Consider the following 21,602-nt stretch of genomic DNA (forward strand, 5'->3'; position numbering starts at 1 on the left):
TTTTTTGTGTAATTTGTATCTTGTGACTGTGATTTTTCTTTGTCATAACAAGTTGGATTGTCATGAAAAAGACAACATAATGCAGAATTGCACATTTAAAGAGAAAGGATATACACACTATAAAATACAAAGTAATGCCTTTAATACTAAATATCATTTCAAGACAAGGAATTTCAAAATAATGGACTGTGCACAAACAAGTTGCCCCAAACTTGATTTTTGTACAAAAATTATGAAAAAAAACCAAGAAGAAATCTGCTGTATCTATCCTAAGGATTCAGGATATAAGTGACATTTTGTTGATATGGAGTTGGAGCCAAGTTTGCAGCCCACATTTTGTCTGTCTGAAAGCTTCAAAAATCAGGGTTGGGTAAAATTACTTTGAAATGTAGTCAGTTAATGAGAACAAATTATATGGCAGTTTATGTAATTAGTAATCTAATCCATTGGAAAATAAAACACTGAAAAATGGAACCTTATACGAAGGAAAAACTGACGCAGCCACAAACTTTTGAGTTCCACAAATGTTTTTCTCTTTAAACATCTCAAAACATTTGAAAGGCATAAAAAAAAATGCAGTGTTGTGTAGGGTTAATTTTTCTGCCATAAAGTGGAGCGCTTGTCTATGAAACTCTGTATGTCAGGTGCACTTTTCATAAGCCAGCAGCTCGTGATTATCATCAAAAGTCTTAAATTTTAAATGGCTATATTTTAAAGACATAACCAAAAATTAAATCCACCAATCCTTGACAATGTAACTATTTGACTCTTCCCAAGTCCCGCCCCTTTTTGGTCTGTTCTCCAATAGCAGTTGAGCTAATATGGTACCCAGTGGAACCTCGGTCAACTTTCTCCTTTCATGTTTTTTGGGTTTAGATAAACTATGTAGTAGGTTCATTTATGTTGGAATGAAAAGCACATTTTGAGGAGGGTTTTAAAGATGAACATTTAGCTGATGTTAGCAAAATACTTAAAAAAAATAGCTGACTAGTTTGCTAACATTAGCTTTCAGATGCAGCTAGTTAAGGATTGATGTAGATTAGCTATCTAGTCTGGTATAATTTTACTATTTGCTGTCAGGTTTCTAGCTAACGATTGATGCAGACTGCCCAGACATTTATCTTGTATTTTGTTAATACAAAGTAACTTAAAGATATGATTATGTCTTGCTTTTACAGATGCCAGATCAACATCTGGGTCTGAGTCTAGCACACAGCATTTCTAAGTGCAGGAAACAAGACAGGAGAAATTTGACCAAGTTTCTAAAAGGGGCAGGACTTTAAATTTTTCATTTTTCAGATTAAATCTAGGCTAACTGTAGTCACTTTTTGTAGTTTGATTACATAATCCCAATTACATGTTATCCATCGTTACCCAACCCTGAATATAACTGTCTGTGCCTCTTTATCTCCATCTCCTCCCTTTTGAGATAAAGGGAAACCTAAGGGAAATCAATAAGGGACAGTATCCTTATATTTTAATTCAGAGTACTGTAAATCTTCTAAGGATAGTGAAAATGGAGCTGAAAACATTGGTGTAGTGCAGATATGTTGAAGGTCAATTTTATGACAGAGCTGTACTGTAAAAAGTAAGAATCATGGTTACTTTAAATCAAGTTTTATCTGGATCCTAAAGAAAAAAAAGTGTTCAGTGGGACATCCTGCTGAAGCTGCTTTTAAGGGGTAGATATAACTGCTATTATATATGTTTCCTGCACAGAAATCCTCCTTAACATGCAAACACACACATTCAAACATCTGGTTAGTTTTAAGGAAATTACTGTTACGAACATGATGAAAATAACAGTGTGCCAGGAATGTATGAAAATACGGTTTTGTCATTTTGTGTGCAATGGAGTTTTGAAGAAAAAGAAAGAGATTTATTGAAAGGACTTTGAACTATACGTGCTTTTATTACATGAGACTTTGGTGAAACACATTCCAGTCTGGCATTTTGAAAAATCAGGTATTTTAACAGGTGAAAATATAACAAAGGATGATCAAACTTTGGAGAGATGAATGTATTCAGTGAACAGTTTATTTTCATACACACAACAGCTGTTGATTTGATTCAGAACACCTTTGAAAGAAAAAAAACAAAAAGTACTTATTTCCATTGATGTAAAATGTTTAAATAACCAAAATAAAGACATTTTGAAAAAATAAAGTGCCTCATCTACATTTGAACGGCCTGTTTACACTGTTGTCAGTAAGAACTTCATTGTACATGATGTATATTGAACATTTAATCTAAGTGAACTCAGCATTTGCTGCAACTGCAAGGGATAACATGAGGAAACGTTTCAGGTCATGGTACAACTTTAACACCGATAGTGTCTGAACAATTAGCCAATACACTGATTATTGATAAGTACCTCATACAACGGCACATCAAATAATCTGAACTATCCCTTTAACAACAACTAACTCCACTCCTATCAACGCCTCTGTTCTTCATCAAATATCAACCTCTTTGGGCAGCTCTTTGTACTTGATCAGGTAGTATGGGTAGCACTGACAGCTATCAAAAACTACAAACATGGTGGTTTTGTGTATGTCGTCCACGCAGGTATCGTAGAGACGGTACTGCTTGGTCTTGGAGATGAGCGGCGGTGGCCGGCGGTAGTTGGTCTTCCCGACGCTTGCCTTCCCCACCAGCACTTTGGCCAGGAACATGTGGCGCACCTCGTCCAGCCCGACCTTGGCCGAGTAGGTGTTGGAGAAGGAGGCGGTGGTGGCGAAGTAGGAGCCGAAACCGTAGGACGTCCCGTTGACGCCGGCCATGCGCGGGTCGAAGTTGTTGTGGCAGATGTCCTCCGAGGCCGCTCTGGTCGTCCCGTGGAAGAGATGTCGCTCCAGAGGCTCCTTAGACTTGCTGTGCTGCTTCTGCATGTGCGCCTTGTGCCTGAAGTGACAACGCAGACATGAGGGTTTTGATGTTTCCTGCATCTTTGCAAAAACTTACATGTACTGATACTACGCTGAGTTTATGTCTTGCGTTTTGACGCATCATTCCTTTGCCTGTATTTTCAGTGTTTCTGCAGGTTTTAACAAGATGCCTTTTCAAGATCATCTCACTGCTTCCAGTGAGCTCTGGAAAATTATCCATAATTACCTATTTTTTGACATTCTGTATGAGACATCACAAATAATCAACAGATTAATTCGTATTGGACATAATAATAAGTTGCAGCTCTGGATTTGCACACACAATTTGCTTGATTGGCACAACTGTGAAAAGGCAAGAGCAGCTTTTAACAAACATTATTAAATCAGGAGTAAAAGGAGCATCTGTTGGGACTATTTTCAGCCACAGATTTGAACTCCAACACTCACAGATTTAAACCATGAAATCACTTAAAGGTTTTTAGTTAACAGACACGAACAGCTGCTGCACCTTTGGTACTTGTCCCAGTGGAGGAGGTTCTGGACCTGCTTGATGCTGATGATGTCCACCTGGCTCTCGGGCAGGCTCTTGTGGAACAGGTTTTGGACCGTCCTGTAGGCCCGCGTGCCGGCCGGGACGTCCACCAGGCTGTAGTCCTGCTCCGAGGACGGACCCCACACTGGAGGGTACCAGGAGCTGAACTCCTCCAGAGGGTCCACGCTGAAGTTGGCCGCCGGAGGATCAGCGGGAGGCTCGGTGGGCGCAGTCTGGACTCCTGTCCTGGGTGCGGGGAAGAGAGGACGGGAGGATATTAATATGATGAAGAGGAGATGTGCTGCTGTGAAAAGGGTCGACTGAAATGCCTTCATTTGTGAATAAGCACAGACAGGAAAAGACGGAGAAAAGATCCAGGATGCTGACCTCAGGTGAGGGTGCATGGACTCAGGGGACCGGTACACGGGTCTGCAGCGAACTTCTCTCGCGAACCCCGTGGTGACGTTCGTCTGGATCATAGTGGTGAAGTCCACCTTGTACTCCTGCGTGGCAATATGGAAGGAACACTCGCACTCCTTTTCGCTCATCTTCTCCAGCAACAAGGTGGACAAACTCTACAAAAATATGAACCGATCAGTGGACAAGGACTCGCTGGGGCAACTTACGCTAAGTAAAAGAGAGGTTGGTGATAAAAATAGAACAAAAGGGCAGTAATCCAACTTAACAATAGAGAAAAACAGTCACCTCGCTATACTCCTCCCAGCCCGTGTGGTTCCACCAGTAGATTTTCCAGTTGCTGGGAAAGTAAGGGTTCTTGATCTCACTCTCAGAGTTAGTCAGTCGTCTAACCCTGTTATACTTAGACTGGTCGTCAAACTCCAGCAAGTCAAGGTTCAGAGTGTAGCTGATGCTCCTGAGGGGAGAATTGAAAGAAGAAAACAAGAATACAAGTTTTTGTCAATTTTCAGAGATATCTGTGATGCAATTAGCAGAAAACATTTTAGAATAAACAACATGGAATGAAGTTTAAACCAGAGATTTGATTTCAGTTCTGTTCTTAATCACAGGGCAGGAATTATACCACGGACAAACTCACCCATCTTTGACAGTTATGACCTCCTGGTTGACGTTGCTGTAGAGTCTCTCCAGTCTGACCTGAGAGTGAGGCTGGAAGTCGATCCACTGGTGGGTGATGATGCACCACAGCTGCCAGTGAAACGGGTACGGAGTGTGGTGCATCTTGCACTTTTTCCCCGCGGGACACACACTCAGGAGGAAGTCGTCACAGATCTGGACGTTGGAGGAGCTCTTGGTGTGGAACGGAGACAGGGCGGGCACTTTGGACGGGGGTTGCTGCTTGGTCGGGGTGGTCGTTGGGGTCTGGATTGCCCCTTTACTGGGAGTGGCGCCAGGCTGAGCGGCAGGTGCTGGGTGGGTGATGATGAGAGGCAGGGGGACGATGAAGGAGGTGGCTGGAGTAGGGTTTGGGGTTATGTTCTGTAGTGATTGGCTGCTGTATTGACAGAAGGTGAGCAGGACGGTGGAGGCGCTCTGGGGGTCACCATGCTGCTGAGTGATGGACTGGATGACCATCTGAGGCTGCAGGGTGCTGGAGGAAGAAAGCACTGAGGTCTGTGATTCACTGGTCGGGCTTTCATCTTTGGTGGGAGTTGTAGTTTTACCTTGTTTAGAGGTTGCGGGGGTTAGATGGATGCTGATGCTGTAGGGGTTGACGGTCCAGGCAACGCTGAGCTGCTGTGACCTCATGGCCTCCCACACTGGGAGGCTGGTGTTGATGTCAGCAGGGATCTCCAGCATGAGGAGAGACGGGCTCAGCAAGGCGACTTTGTTAGATTTGGGCAGGGGCTGGAAAACTACCACATTGTTTGCCAACTTCCTCTTCACTCCTCTGAAAGGCATCTTGGACATCCTGTTAAAAAAAAAACATCGAACAATTTATTTTTAGTAAATTAGCACAAGAGACATGGAGGTGGCTCAGATTAAGTGAATTTAGTTCAGTATGAAGAAAGGCTGGGGTGACTCATCGGCATGATTGATTACGGAAATACGCTGATTTGCATAATATGTGTTGGCGTGCTGCGGTGAAGTGCTGTTCCCGGTCAAAGCTCGGATTCCCCTGGATAACAAGCTGCTGCTAAAAAAAAAACACTCACCCACAACCATTTAAAGTGTGGGAGTATTTCACACAGACGCAATTTAATTTGTTATTTCTCCAAAAGGAAACAATAATAAAAATAACTAAATGTCTTATCATAACATGTCTTTATTTTTTGGTGAGTAGTATCAGTTTTATTTATTTCAATTTTTGCGCATTTTCCTTAAATAGTTGAAAACACAATGGATTGATTGATTAACCAATTAATAAGTAGTAAGATACAAAACATTTTAGGTTCCTTATTTATCAAATGGCTCTACCAGACAAAACCATGTGAAATTAGGCACAATTATTGCCTTAATTAATCTATACTATTGATTGATTATTGATTAAAAGTGACTGATCATTAACATCCCTAACACCAGCACTTTATATATTAATAATTAAAATTAGTCCTACTTTTACCAGACCAAGTACTTTTTCTTGTTGTTGCTGAATACTGTTGTACTAAAAAATAAAAAATAAATGCAGGACTTTTAGCGTCAAAGTATTTCTACACTGTGGTATTTTTTTACTTGAGTAACGTTACTTCATCCTCCATTGCTTGATGTTAGCTTGAGGAGAAAAGTGTTTGTTTGTATTAATGTCCAAATTATTAATGTCAAAATTTATGTAAATTTAATTTTAAACAATCTCTGACTAAGAATATAATCTTGACCTTTTAACCTACCTGTGAATTTATAACACATTATCTGTTAGCTACACGCGCTGTTAACATCGCAGTTATAACGTTAGCTAATAACGCGTTATAAAGACTAGCTAATTTTAGCCAGTTTTCAGGTTGATACTGAATCTTACCGTCAGTCTTGACACCTGCTGAGGCCTGCAGTTATAAATAACCCGCTTCACACAGATTATCTGCGCTCTGAAAATTATTATCTGACTGATTCAAACGATTTTTAACTCAGAGAAGTTAATTAAACTTTGGCACAAAGGTGGAGGAGGAGGAAGAGGAGGAGGAGGAAGATAACGTTGTGTCAGCGTGCAGAGTTTAGGAGGAGGAGGGGCGAGATGATGACAGCAACACGCTGCTAAAACACAGAAAAATAAATAATATATTTAATATACTCGAGTTTTTTCCAACTCATGCTACTTTGAAAACTTTTTCATTTTATAATTCAGTTTATATGTATATTTTTGTTTTGTTTGTTTGTGTGTGTGTGTGTGTTTTTAAATAATTATATAACATGAATAACCCTAACATGTGAGAGTTTACTATTTTAGTGCCATTTTGGATAACAAAATTTTTTTTACTCCCTAATATTGTTATCGACATTGACCCCAATAATCCAGTATCAATCAGGCTCAAGTTAGCTACTAGTTTTTCAGATTCTTTTAAGATTACAGTTTTTCATACCTGTCCAGTGAAATGCATCTCCAAATTTGGTAATTTTGAATTTTTCTGATAAACTATGGATGCAGTAGTTAAAAATAGCACAACCTTAAATATCTACAGCAGTAAAATGTACTATACACCTAAATCCAGCAATAATATTAATTAAAAAACATCAGATATTATATTAAAACACCGACAGAGAACATTTTACTTCACTTTAATCCAGGAGTGAAAAATAAATGAATGAAAGAAAGCAGATGAAGTTCATGCTAGAGGGATGAATTATTCAGTTTTATTCATAATTTTCATTCTTTGGTTGGCAAGTCTATGCTTAGATGAAAGGAAAAAATGATTATTAGATCAAACTACAGACAGGAAAGACAGAAGAGTCATGATATCTGCAAATGATTTATTTGTAAATGAGCTCTCATCATTAGTATTTACACCAAAGGCATATTCACTGTTTCCCAGATATCCATAACATAACAAAACTGGGCTTCAAAGAAAAAAACATTTATTGTTTGAGATGCAAATTCAGACCCTTTGATTAACTTTGACCGATCACTATATAAGTACAGCCACATCGATTATTTTTTCAGGTTACACTGCACCATTTTAAAACACACATTACGCTGTCAGACTCTGCATAAACAACAAACAACACATTTTAAAGAAACAGCAGGACGTTTCATAGTGGTTGAAAGTGCAAAGATCAAATTGAAATAAGTGCACAAAGTATTAATAATCATGTTCACAGGAAAGCTGGAAAAGGTTGTAAGACACTGTAGTGAACCAGGGAATTTGATTTCACACTCTGAACACTCTCCTCACTGTGTGAAATTAAAAAAAAAAACAAAAAACAAAACAAAACAAAATCTTCCGGTTCTTTTTGTGCTGAAGAAAAGCTGTGAAGTTTCAACACTTTCAACAATACTCGACAGCTTTCACAGAAACCTCCAGCGGGTCGACCGTCAGAGGACACTGCTGACAGCCCACCCAGAAGTACGGGAACACCCTCTCAGCGATGGCGTGCTTGAAGGTGTAGATGTGCGTGTTGTCGTGCGGGTCGTAGAAAGACACCCTGCCCTTGTCGCAGTCCAGCTGCACCCTGATCTTCTGCGGGTTCCTCTTCAGGTTCAGCCTGGTTAAAGGGGACGTACCCGCAAAGTACATTTTGTGGTAAAAGTACACGCACAGGTAGCCGTTCTTCAGCACCGAAGACACTTTCTCTTTCCTCTTGACGGACGCTTTGGCCACGCCGACAACCCACGCCGTGTTGTCTCCCACGCCGACGTCCCAGGCGCGCCTGCCAGAGGTGAAGCCCTCTCTGCCCAGCACGCCGGTGTCGGGGTCGTACCTCTCCGGGTTGTCGGGCAGCTTCTGCTTCTCGTCGCTGTCGCAGACGCTGGTGAGGTCGTCTGACAGGACGAGCCACGGGGCGGCGGTGTTGGGGTCCAGAGTCACCGGGGCTGAAAGAAACATGGCAGACTGTCAGCCGTCTGTCACAACCTTTTATCCACCTCAGGAACACGTGAGGCGAGTAAAACTGCCTCTGAATGTTGAAATAAACCACTCTTTTCCCTACATTCCTTGCAAATGTTACCAGTTGACCTGGAACTTTCTCAGTGTTTTGTTGCTCCCGTCCCAACTTTTTTGTCACGTGTTGCAGGCATCAAATCAGTTTGAACATTTAATATCTTTGTCTTTGTCGGATACAGGTCAAAAACTATTTGCAGATCACTGCATTCTGTTTTTATGTAACTTTTACACAGCGTCCCTTTTTTGGAATTGGGTTTGTGGCTTTCAACTGAGAAATTTGGACGCAGTTTCTTAGCGAGGGTCCAAAGTTAAATGAGAGGATGTTATTTGCACATTTTAGAGGATGTAAATAGACTGTGATGCGGAAAGTGTGAATGTATGTACTCACTGTACTTGACAATTTTATGCATCTTCTCCCATACGTGGAAGCTCAGAGATCCCACATATTTGGCCACATCTATGAGTGTTTCCGGAGCCATAACTGGGTCTTCAATGGAGCAGTTAGTGCTGCAGGGAGCAGAATTACATGGTTTAAGTATTTTGTTACGAAAGCAAAGAAAAGAAAAGTTTAAAAGATGAAAACTTTTTTCACCTTGCCAGTGTCCTCTTGCATTTCTGAGAACAAAAAGAAGCAAAAAAGTTTAAAAAAAGAACTTCTTATGCAAGTACGAAAGCATTTCATCAAACTTTTGCAAACTCACATGAAGGACAGTGATGCCCTCCAGAGCGATCTCCTCCTCCAAAGCTCTGATGGATTCAGACACAGACGCTATATCTCTGTCAATCTCTTCGATCTTCTGCATCATCGCCCGGCTCTTCTGCTCTTCCTCCCTCTTCAGCGCCTCCACCCGGGCCGCCTCCTCGTCTCGCAGGAAAGAGCGGAGCTTTTCGAACTCCTCGCGGGTTCGTCTCTCCACAAATCGAGCCTGGACCTGAAATAAAAACTGCGTGAGCGCGGCTTGGAAATCTGTATATGGTACAGATGTCACAACACCAGGATTTTTAACTGATAAAATACTAGTATAAAAAGAAACCTCTTTCAATGCCTCTGAAAAAAGAAAAAAACATGTTTGGCACTCAAAATAGTAATATTCTTTTTACTTCTTTTTTCTTTTATTAACAACCTGCCCACAGTGAGCACATGTGAGAAGTTAGCCTTCCAATCTTTCTGCCAGAAAGGGCTGGAAAGGTGAAAAAAAATCTGTAAAACTCAAATAATTTAATAACTAAAAGCAGGAATTATGGCCTTCTTAACTGATTTGGTCAGAATATTTACACAAATTCATAAGTTTATATTAATTTATCACTATAAGTCTTAATTTTCAGGGCAAAAAGAACAGGATTTGGGACAAGTGCTTGTAATTTGGGACGTCTGATTGCTCTAACTTTGTCTAAAAAGGTCAACAGTTAGCTTAACAGTTTCACACTTCGATCATTTTCACCGCTCGAGTACTTTCTATATTATAATTTACAGATAATGTATAAACTTGTGGTATATACCTGAATGTAAGCCACCGTGTCCTCGTAGTTTTTCTTCATTTTGTCAAAAGCGTCCCTCTTCTCTTGCAGAGAGCTGAGGGCTGACTTCATTTTCTCCTGAGTAGATAATGACAGAGAAAATTCATTTGAAAGACTGCTGAAAAGAAACAGATTAACCTTTAAAACTCTGGGCTGCAAACATCCTTTGGGACGACGAGTTTTTTCTGACAACTTCTCACATTTACTCCCTACATTTTAAGCAAAATATCTGCACTTTGTACTCCATTTTTTAAAAACAGGCTTGTTACTTTGGTTTTACTGCATTTGAAGGAGATTATTGACTATTTTTGTAATAATAACACACAGAAAAAACAATTCCTTTGTCTCTCTATCAGTGCATATCACACATGAGCATGGCAGACACAACAAGACAAAAATTATGCACAAAAAACTGCTGCCTGTGAGGCTGTTTAGCACCGCAAGACTGATTTTTAAGACCCAAAATGGCCTTGATTCAAGAGAGAAGCAGCTTCTGCTGAGACTGAGCATAAAATTTTAGTAGTCCTGTAGAGAATAGAGATGAGAGAATTTCTAACCAAAGAAAAAGAGCTTAATTAGAGCTGAAGTTTGTTCTTTGTTGATCATAGTGCTGCTGACAATGAAAACTCATTTGCACATTGGGGCAAAGTTAATATTCATTATTTTCAGCATTTTTTTTTTTTACTTTAATTGAAGCTAGAATAGTTTAATAGTCTTCGAATTATATTAACATGAACTGAGGTTCGGGCAGCTTTGCGTTACGCCTGAACAATTAATTGAATTTTTATTGAAATCGCAATATGGCCGACTGCAATTTTCAAACTGCTGGAGTTGCAGTATTTCTTGAAGGGAAAATGTGTGACAAAATCTAATTAAATATTGTTGCTGCAGAGATGTCCTGGACTTCACACATATTCTACAGATGTAAAGGGACAGTTCAATCCCGAAAAATACATATTTTTCCCCTGACCTGTACTGCTGCCTATCCATTTAGATTTTTTTGGTGCAAGTTGCAGAGTTTTGGAGATATCAGCAGTGGAGTTGTCTGCCTTCTCTCCAGTATAATGGAACCAGATGGCGCCGGACTTGTGGCGCTCAAAGGTCACTGAAGATGATCCACACACCTTGTTGGTTTTGAATTTCTTCATATTATAATTTCTGGGGGGCCTTTGAGCACCGCAAGCCGAGTGCCGTCTGGAAGAATAATAACTTAACTTTACGTTAGAATGGTTGAAGTTATAATAGTCTCATTGGATGAATATGATGTGCTGCTGGCAGAAATGTCCTTCAGAGGGACACGTTTTGCTTTTATACTCGGAGTACATCTCAGAGCCTGCAAGAAAGACAGCTGATTCCTGAGTCTCACTCCCTGGACGTCAAAAAATAATGTTTTGGGTTAGTAAAAGCACAGAAAAGTAATTGGAAAATAAGTAAATACAGGCAGAGGGCAGAGGTCTCTGCAGGTAAACACCACCACACACTTCTAGTGGGTCTAAAGTGACAACTGCAAAAGGATCGTCGACTCTTTTTTTAGGAGAATGCTGCATATTATGCCTTTAAGTAAAAAGTTGAATCAGTTCTTGTACTTTTAACTTAGTCTTTATTTAGTGTCTGTACTTTCTAGAACTTTGAGTAACAGCCTCAAGGTAAAGCACACAGTATCATTATTCCACCTTAGTTCTACATTTTATCTTGAATAATTTACCTTCACATCTCCGACAGCCTCGCTCACAGGGCAACAGTCATGCTGTTTGTGCTTCCTCGAGGTGTGGCACACCACACAGATGGGCTCCTTATCCAGCAGGCAGAAAAGCTTCAGTCTCTCCCCGTGGAGGGGACACATCTCCCCCGGGTCGCAGTACAGCTCCGCTCCCGTCTCCTCCTGCTGCAGCTCGCTCTCCCCGACGTAGGCCTCGCACAGGTTCTTCAGGGTGAGGCTGGGCACGGGGTCGTCCTGAGACAGGGTCCTGCACAGAGGACAGTCCCTGCTCCGTCCGTGCCTCCAGTACTGCTGCAGACAGGGGGCGCAGAAGCTGTGGCTGCACTTCAGGACCACCGGGTCTTTGAAGATTTCGCAGCAGATGGGACAGGAGAGGTCCACCTCCGGGAGAGACAGCCTGCCTGCCATCCTGACACCAGCGCTCCTGGTTTACTGGGAAAACGAAAGTAGGGCAAAGGTGCAGCACTGATCAAACACAGGAGAAAGGCCTGTTCACACCCATGAGCACTTGCTGTGTCGTCTGTTTTCTACAGACTAATGGACACAAGCCAGTCTTTTAAATGTAAACTGAGTAACTCCATGTTCCAGAAAAGAAGTTAGAGCCAAACATACCTGACAGCTGACAGCCACAGTCTTGTGACAGGTATCCGTGCTTAGACGTGGGCACTTCCTGCTTCCTGTTATGTTGAGTCATCCAAAGGAGGCAGAGTCTCAGAGGCAGAGCTGGAATTTTTAACCCTTACCTAACCCTGACATCTTGTTCACAGTCTGAATCGAAGAGGGAAACGTCTGAGGACTCAACTGTCGAGGCTCATTTCCACCAGTAAAAGAAGAAAACACAGTATGCCTGTGGTAATTTATGAGATTAGAAAAATCATAAAATGACACAAAATGTTCTATTTTATATGTCCTACTTTCAACTTATTAATCCTATTTCAACTTGATCCCACAATTATGACTTTTTATCTCACAATTATTATATTGTATATCATAATTATGACCTTTTATCACATAACCATGATTTTTTTTAATCTCATAATGACCTTTTATCTCATGAATATGAGGTAAAAGATCATAATTGTGATCTTTTATTTCATAATTAGGACCTTTTATGCTACAATTACAACATTTGATCTTATAATTATGACTTTCTATCCCAAATATTACCTTTTATCTTATGACCACAACCTTTCATGTCATTATTATGACTTTTAATCTCATAATTATGATTTACCACGTTTTTGTTGTTGTTGTTTTTTTGTTTTTGTTTTTTTATTATAGGGCAAAAAGGGAAAAAGAAAAAAGACAATTACACAAAACTATGTTTACTTTTTAGATTTTAATTTTAATCTTTCGCTTTTTCCTCCTTATGAAATACTGCATTTTAATCTCTGCGGGGGTCTAAAAAAAACTTCATGAAACAATCTAAGAGTAAATACTAAAATAAATAAACAAACAAAAAAACATTTTCAGGGGCCACAAGATAACACTGCTTTAATCTTAAGGTCCTCAAATAATAATAATAAAAAATAGATGGTGGTTATGGTTTAAGATCTATAATCTACACTCAGTGTTAAATGAACTATCAACAAATTAAGCTATAAATATGAAATCTAAGAACTCTAAACAATGAAATACAGCTAAAACTTATATGAAAATTATTAAGTAAATTATGAAATATTGAGTAATGATGTTGGGTTTAAAACTGCAGCCCATTTTCATTTGTCTTCTTTATGGTTTTATTGAACTTAACTGACAGCTTTTATCATATGACGCCATCTAGTGGCAAAGTGCAGCAAAAACTTTACCTTCGATGTACAGCTAATGCCAACTAAATGAATCATGCAGTTGAATGGACAGTGTAATCACTTTGCAAAGTCAGATTTTGCTCGTTTTTAGGGTTCACTGAACAGTCATTTGTCAACACGCTCATTTTGGTATTTTAATATTCCATTTAACAGCAAAATACAGCAGTGTGTGCCACGCTGCTGTCCAATTTCTGCTCACATCATTAGATTTTTTATTAAAATGCTAATAAGAAAACTTCCCTGCGAATTCATCATTTAATATGTCAGTAGGCATTTCTCACATTTCTTTCTTTCCGTGCTCTTTTATCACACAGTATTTGCTGTAACTGTCCAGAAGTATTTGCTGCTATTTTTATGCTCCAAAGAACAACAACAAACCGACGGAGAAAAATAGTCTGCTCGCTGGTGTTGTTTACCCTTGATAAATGTACTGTACAACTTCAGAGCATCAGTGTGCAGCCTCGATTAATCTTTAGTTTCATTCTGTCCACTCGGGGTCCAGTTTGCCTCCACACGGCCTCGGTGGTTGTAACTTGTTTAACTGCATGTGGCAGAAACTTATTTTGATCAGAGCCCTGGACTCTAATCAAAGGCGCTATAATCACTTGAAATATATGGACCATTTTAGAAAGAAACGCTCACACTCATCAGGGATCCTCGTGCCAACTTTGCATTTAAACTAACAGGAGCTGTTTTTGGAAATGTGGGAAAACACAGATCAGTCTCCTGCGGTTACATTTGTTTTCCAGAAAACAATTAAGTTAATTAATTTCTTGCAAAGCGCACTTAGAGGAAATGCAACTTCTTTGTAGAGAGCTTTACTTGTGGCATGAGTCGGTGTCTAAATTTGTTGCTTAGGTGTGGCATTAGGAGAACTTAAAGGGATAGTTCGGATTATTTGATGTAGGGCTGTACGAGGTACTTACTGATAGTCAGTGTATGTATATCTACAGTACATGACAGGCTGCATGCAAAAATCAGCGAGGGGCACCTCAAAAAATCAAAACCAGTTTAAGTGTACGCTATGTTTAGAACATTTTGACCAGTTTATTTAGCCATCAAACAGTCTTTTTTGACAGGAAACCACAGTTATATAAGTCAAATATCGCTGTCTCCTAACCAACCAAACTCCATAGACAAATTCAGCAATTTTACCTCTCAGAAGACAAGAGCTGTGGGTCTACAACCGCCTCCAACTGCGAGTTAGTTTGTGTTATTGTGTGACTTTAGTGAATCCAAACTACTTTTTTAAAACACAGAAGTCACAAAATAATACAAACTAATGAAGGGATCAAGGCCAACAACTCTAGTCTTCTGCAAGGTAAAGTTGCTGATTTTGCCTATGGAGTTTGGTTGTTTGAAGAGAGCGTTATTTGGCTTGTATAATGGCGGTTTCCAGTCATAAAAGGCTGTAAAATGGACATTATGGAGCTAAATGCTAAACAGTGGAATATGTAATGTGTATTCTACTACAATATATAGCAAAAGTAAACAAAAATATGCAACAAATTACATGTAATTATTTTGCCTTATTCTATTATATGTAAGAGCAACATATACATGAAAACTATACTTATTATTCTTTATATTTTTGAATGAAAAAAGTACAATATTTCCCTGTAAAATGTAGTGAAGTAGAAGTAGTCAGTACAGTACAGTACATTACACTGTTTGCATGTCACATTCACATTTGAACTGTCTATTTCAACTCACCCAGGGCAGCTGGGGAACAGATAGGGATCAAAAACTTGCTGAAAGGAACTGACAGGACACTGATATTGAAAAAAAAGAATCCAATCTCTCCCTGTCACTGTCTTTTTGGTATTCCACACCACAGAGACTCAAGAGTTTCAGCTTTTCGTTCTGACCCAGAGCTTGCAGAGGGTTATTTTACTGATTGATCGGGATGCAAACTCGCAGTCGTCCCTCTGACTGACGGAGCGGTCTGTCACCTTCAAGAAAAACGTGAGCATAACGTCAGCTTCCCAAAAGTTACTTTTAATTGAGCTCCGTCGGTTGACTCGTGCCCTCTTTGCTTCCCTGACATGAGACCAGCAACACAGCTGGTCCGTTTGTTAATCCATAAAGGAGGTTTTGAGTTTCCAGCAGATGTTCTGGTTGTTAATTTCTCCACTTCCCTCCTGACATGACTCAGAGTTTTTAAAGGCATGCTGAGCTCCGCTTCAGTTGGCCAATAAACTGTTTACTTTGTTGATGTTTACTGTAGGACATCATAAACATGCTGCAACGTCTTTACAAGCTTTTCACTGTTGATACACGGTAATTTACATCAGACATCGGTGAATTTATCACACGCATCATCATTCAGTGTAATTATAGAATGATTATGACCAAAGGTTTCAGCCTGCTTCATAGCTCTTTATGAGGCACATGTCAAGTAAATATTTGTCTTTTTCACTAACAGGATATGTCCCGTCATCTGCTGTCTTAGGCTGGGTTGCATTTTAACCCGATAATAAAATTATGAATCATGAAACTTTAAAACTAGCTTAAATTAAAGAACATTTAAACTGCTTCCTACTATAGATTAAACTTAATTCTGTGCACCAAATCTAACTATCTAATAGACTAACTTTTGGTTAGTTAGCAAACAGTATAATGTTTTGTTAACTTTTTAGCTAGCTAGCAAACAGTGCAAGATTTTGCTAACTTTTATGCAAGCAAACAACATATTGTTTTAACTTTTTAGCGAGCTGGCAAACATTTTGTGTAGCTCTGGCTAAAATTCATTTAGACATCAGAATGTTAATAGTTTTAAAAATTAAGCCAGGTGAAATATGTTTTAAAAAGCAAGTTAAAATGCATAAATATGTATTTTAAAAAAAAAACAGATTAAAATGTATAAATACATGTTGGTATAAATGGTTAAGATAAGTTAAAATTATCATGGTTTAAAAAAGTTCAATGTTTATATTTCATGCAAATGAGCATAGTTTGTTTGTTTTGCACATGATCCCACACGTGTAATCACCCTTACAGTCTAACCTGGTTAGCAGCATAGATGTCAATCATTGCTTTGTTTTCATTGCTGTGTCCTAAAACAAACAGCCAACCAAAGTCCAGTGTCAGGTAAAGGGGAGGGGCTTATCCGTAACCTGCAGGTCCGAGGGTTCAAAGAGAAGCATTTTGTCATGGTGGAGTAAACATTGACGTGTACGAGAGGCGTAACGTTTAAGACTTCGGGGTTTTGGACTTGTGTGCTGTACAGGAGGTAAATATGAGATTGTGTATTGTTTTCTGTACTGTGACTAAATGTTATGGCGTAAGAATGCGTTGTATCGCTTAGCGCTATTTGCCGCTAGCATTTAGCATAATAGCTTCTAGCTTCGCTGTCGTACTGTTAGCTTTGCATTTGAAGCGGTAGGATAAAACAAGCTATTGCTGTATCGACATGAAATAGTGGATGGACTTGCTGTTTAGCCTGTTTATTTGATTCAGGAGATGGACATTTGGACTGTGAGAGACAGGAAGACTCTTTCGGACCACTGTTAGCTGCTTTTCCCTGCCGCTGCTGGTGTGACACCGTGGACTGTTGTTGCTGTGTTTTCGTCTGTGCTCCGTCAGTCGCCCATTCCCCTCATCTACATCACTGCATATTCCAAGGGATTTGTGAGTACTGGTGATATTTTATTTTTATAAGTGAATCAAATTCATTATATTACATTTTATTTTTTCATCTTTTGTCAATAAATACCCAAAGATTGGGATTTTGTATTTTAACTATACTTCTGGTGTAATATATATATATATGTATATTGCATTTGGGTTGTTTGATAAAAGCCATTTACAAAAGGTTGATGTAAATTGAATTAATATACCAGGAAAAGAACTTAATAGTACTATTATGTAATGTTATGTTACAATGTAATGTTTTGTGAACTTTTTAGTTGACCAACAAACAATGTGGTGTTTTGTTAAAGAATACAATCCAACTGAAAGTTAACGGTCTGAAAGCACTAAAATTGATTTAAATTAAATTAAATTTTGACAAGCAAGCATCTTCATACTAATTAAACTCTCATTTAATGTCACTTTACGTCGATAAACTTGGATTAATTCGTTTTTTTTTTTTAATTATTGTGCAGCAGAGCTCTGCTGATTTTAAAACCTGAATTTAATTATTTTAAACCTAGTTTTGCAAACCTCTTATTAGAACTAATCTTTGATTAAATTAATCGTTGCTGGTGCAACCCAGTCTCAGAAGCATACAGCACCTATAACATAAATCGCTGTTCCCAATGTGAAGTGTTCCATTTCTGATGGATGCAGTTGCAAATTTGTTACTCACTTTTGGGGAAGAGATTAATTTTTCTAATCACATGACACTTTGCACAACAAACTCTGACAGCGCCTGAATACTGAAATGAAACCAGTTAGTTTCCCTGATGTTGTAATTATCTCCAACCACTAGATGTCAGTATGTACCCACTTATGGCAAAAACAGCCAAAGCACCAACAGACACTGAATTCATCCTGCAGCATTCATGCAGAAACGTCCTTATTACTTTGCAACAAAATGACCCGAGGTAAACAGACAAATATCAGAAGACAGACAAGAGATAATTTGTCTTATCCTCCCATGATAGAGGCTTTGAAAAATACCCGTGTCACCTCAGGATAAAGCGGTTAAACGCTCACATTTACCTGGATGTCACCGTCTGCAGCCTCTCCTGGCCTGTAAATTGGTTGTCAGCCGGTGTGACCCGGGCTAATAGTGATTCATTATTGCTCACAACCTGCTAGTGTTCACAGAGCTTCATCTAGGCTGAAGGGGAAGGGGAAAGGGTGGGGAGGCTGTGTCAATCTCTCAACATCTAATGAGGACAGGCAGGCTAACACACAGCAGAGACGAGCCCGGTCAGACCCGTCGCGCCGCCTGAGAGCATTAGGAGCGCTGTGACGGAGCCGGACTACAAATGGACAGAGCTCCTTCCTTTTTTTTTTTTTTAAAGTCCTAATGACTGCGGCTGAGAATGTGCATTAAAAACATTATTTTCATTTTATTTATTTTAGCCAGTTCCTACAAGCCTATTTGCAAATATGTGACAAAAAGTCAATAGTCTATTACTCTGCTGTGCTCCGCAGTAAAGCTGGACAGTAAAAAGTGAACTAAAGCCAGTGAATTATGGAGGACTGTAAAAAGAAGAAATGAAGGAGGAGGAATGAAAGAAGAAGAGATTTTATTGTATAGATAGATGGTTCTGGCAGACAGATCTCCCCAGTGACTCCTTCACTTCATTATTAGCTGTATGCTTACACATCACCTGTTCAGTCCCATGTCAAAACATGCTAAAACACATCCATTTATTGAAGTGCCACATTCTGATTGTGCATAATTTATATAAGGGTCTAAGTGTTGTGACGAATGGCCTCTTAAATAGTGATTAAATGCTTAATGAATTAAGTAATACACAAGGGTTAAACTGCACCTTAAGTACACGCTTGCTGTCTTCTCTGGTGAGGAAAGTTACAGTGGACCTGCACACAGCGAATAAAGAAGGTTTAGACTTGTGTCTTGACTTCAGATACTCTTATTAAATTCATTGTGGGGCTGCACAGACAGTGAAAAATGTGCAAGAGTGCATGGACTGCAAAAGTGCAAACGTTTCAGTCCATGTTGGAGCTTATAAACAGTAAATAATTGATCACACACACAAAAAGAAAGGAAAGAAACACCGTCACAAACATCCAGATGTGCAGAATTAATCTTAATTAAGATTGTGCAACCAATCTGTTATCAAGAATATCTTCTGTGGTTGACAGTACTACTACTACTAATAATAATAATGATAATGATAATAAAGGTTACTCTGCTTCAGCTTCATCAGCAATCAAGAATTAATTTCTTCAGCCATAACTATGGTGGTCTGCAGACTAAAGGCAGCCCATAGCTCTCACAGGATGTAAATATTTCCGTCACTTCCTGTACATTCCCTGAAGGCTGCTGAAAACTGTCCGACTTGACTGTAGATTTTTGTCACCGCCTGTCTGCTTTCCAGCTGAGGCGCAGGCTATCTCATAAGAGCCTTAATGCTTCACAGTGCTTGTTTTGTCCGAATGATAGCTTAACCCTCAAAATGATAAATTAACGTTTTCTCCAGCCAAACTTGCGTTAAATACCAGCGCGCTTGCCAAAGTTGTGTCTTATTTCCAGCGGTTAAATTGTGATTTGTTATGTGTGGGGTTTGAGGAGGAGAATGTGGGCTGGTGTATAATGGTAGTGGATCAAATTTTACTGAATGCAGATGCATCTTTTACCATAAAACACTTCACCCCAGCAGTTTTAAATGAAGGATTAGATATGATTATATTGTTTTCAGTACCAGAACCAGTGGGTCCCCCTCCCAGCGAACACGCAGACATCCCTGAGTCTATCAGTACGAGTGTGAGAGTGTGTCAGTGCCACTGAATGACATTGTTCTGGTGTGTTTGTAATGACTTGACCTGCTGGCAGTTGACTTCGTGTGTGTTTAATCAAGCTGAAGATCAGTGACTAGGTGCTCCTGTAGAGTAACCTTTAAGTGGGATGACTCATCATCACGCTTCATTTTTCACGTTTGCACCGTTGCGCCGTTGAGTGCCACTTAAAATGACAAAACTTAGTTAAACCTGCATCAGCTTAAATTTATGGTCCCTCGGGGGCAGCAGAAACGAGCTGCGGCCTAAACCGAACGCCAGCATTTAATCAGCGTTTGAATTCATATGGTGAACTTGCAGCAGACGTTAACTTATTTACAACAACATTAGCATTCAGTGATGTTTCTGTCCCTCTGATAAGAGTCCAGTATTCACTCTGCTTTCAGTTCCTGAGGGAAATATTTGGCTCTTTAGCTGCTTGATTCTTTGATATTTAGCTACTTGCTAACATTGCCTGTCCACTGTGTGGCGCTGGACAGAGTTTCAGAGTTTTTTTTTCTTTTTGAGAACCACTTCCTGTTGTGGCAATCTAGTCCCCACACCCTCTTCCTACCTGCTATATTGTGCAGCAAAAAAATTATGGATTTCATTTGAAGAATAAGCATAGGAGAGTTTTTATTTATTCAATTTGTACATTTTCCTTTCAAGAACTTACTTTGCTATGAATGTAATGAGTGTGCCATGCCACTGCCCATACACCTACGTTATTGTCAATGATGTGTCTAAGTTTATCTTTAGATGAATATTTATTTAATTAGACCAATTTCCAATATGATGAATGTTCCTGTTTCTGTCTGAGGCTCCACAGTCGGTCACAGAGTGGGAGTGTGTAGGGGATGGATTGGAATTAAGCCTGAGAGTGATGAGGCTGAGAGAAAGCAATAAAGTCACAGGCCGTAAAAACCAAAACAATAAGTCTAACGATCCTGAAACGCTCTATATTTGACTGCTGGACTGCATGCGTTGTGTGTTTTTATTTGCCACACTGCAGAACTGTACAAACAGTAGGTGTAGCTAGCTGGCCGGCACTGTGCACACTGTCTGACTGATTAGCTTCTGAACAGAACCGTTGCTCGGGCTGTGCTAAGCGTGCGCCCACACAACGCCTCGCGCCTGACACAAACGGGATGAAAATCAAACTCAATGTACCTCAGCCCTGGAGCATGCATACTGGACTACTTGACTACAGCCAAGTGCTTCAGTTTCACCAGCAGGGATGTCCTAATCTGCTCTGTGCGTCAGAGAACAGGCTGAGTGAGGTGTTGCTTGTTTTAAAAAAAAAAAAAAACACACACGCCCTGGTTCTAGCTTCACCAGCCTCTCCAGCGTATTTTATCCGGTCAAAATCGATCCTTGAAGTTTCTGTTTCATGTCATCAAAGCAGTCAACAGGCAGGACGAGAGACTAATTAACACGGTTGATTTTATATGATATACAGCAGCATTTATATGGGAATATCCTCAACAAAGATTCATGTGCATCTGCATGTGAGCAAGGCTCTACAACCCCCCTGCAAGACCCCTGCTTCTGCCAACTTATCATGAAGTTCTTTCAGTTATTGCCCTCTCCTTGTCTTCTTGTCTCCATACATGAATTGAGCTCGTGAAGCCTGATTCAGAGAACATTCTTGCATAGATATTTGCATCCATTTGCATCACAACTTTGACTTAATATGCAATTGCGCTA

General features: G+C 39.7%; 3 protein-coding genes across 3 annotated transcripts in view; 1 reads left to right on the plus strand and 2 right to left on the minus strand.

The window, feature by feature from the left end:
- Positions 1 to 976: 976 nt before the first annotated feature.
- Positions 977 to 5,959, minus strand: LOC146306905 (protein mono-ADP-ribosyltransferase TIPARP-like). The gene is made up of 5 exons (XM_084711143.1): positions 4,478 to 5,959; positions 4,126 to 4,294; positions 3,808 to 3,995; positions 3,397 to 3,666; positions 977 to 2,904 (listed from the first exon to the last, which is right to left on the minus strand). The coding sequence occupies exons 1-5, from the start codon at positions 5,308 to 5,310 to the stop codon at positions 2,457 to 2,459; spliced, it is 1,908 nt and encodes a 635-aa protein (XP_084567269.1). The 5' UTR covers positions 5,311 to 5,959; the 3' UTR covers positions 977 to 2,456.
- Positions 5,960 to 7,747: 1,788 nt separating this feature from the next.
- On the minus strand, positions 7,748 to 12,408 carry LOC146306906 (E3 ubiquitin-protein ligase TRIM35-like). Its single transcript, XM_084711377.1, has 7 exons — positions 12,283 to 12,408; positions 11,656 to 12,102; positions 9,933 to 10,028; positions 9,134 to 9,364; positions 9,025 to 9,047; positions 8,821 to 8,939; positions 7,748 to 8,362 (listed from the first exon to the last, which is right to left on the minus strand). The coding sequence occupies exons 2-7, from the start codon at positions 12,076 to 12,078 to the stop codon at positions 7,818 to 7,820; spliced, it is 1,437 nt and encodes a 478-aa protein (XP_084567503.1). The 5' UTR covers positions 12,079 to 12,102; positions 12,283 to 12,408; the 3' UTR covers positions 7,748 to 7,817.
- Positions 12,409 to 16,692: 4,284 nt separating this feature from the next.
- Positions 16,693 to 21,602, plus strand: part of ptn (pleiotrophin) — a 95,115-nt gene continuing 90,205 nt past the window's right edge. Inside the window, exons 1-2 of the mRNA XM_084711095.1 lie at positions 16,693 to 16,710; positions 16,938 to 17,108. The gene's annotated coding sequence lies outside the window, so the exon portion shown is untranslated. The remainder of the gene's footprint in view (positions 16,711 to 16,937; positions 17,109 to 21,602) is intronic.

This window comes from Lutjanus erythropterus, chromosome 22 (genome assembly GCF_056507025.1).
Source record: "Lutjanus erythropterus isolate fLutEry1 chromosome 22, fLutEry1.hap2, whole genome shotgun sequence".
Classification (NCBI taxonomy): Eukaryota; Metazoa; Chordata; class Actinopteri; order Lutjaniformes; family Lutjanidae; genus Lutjanus; species Lutjanus erythropterus.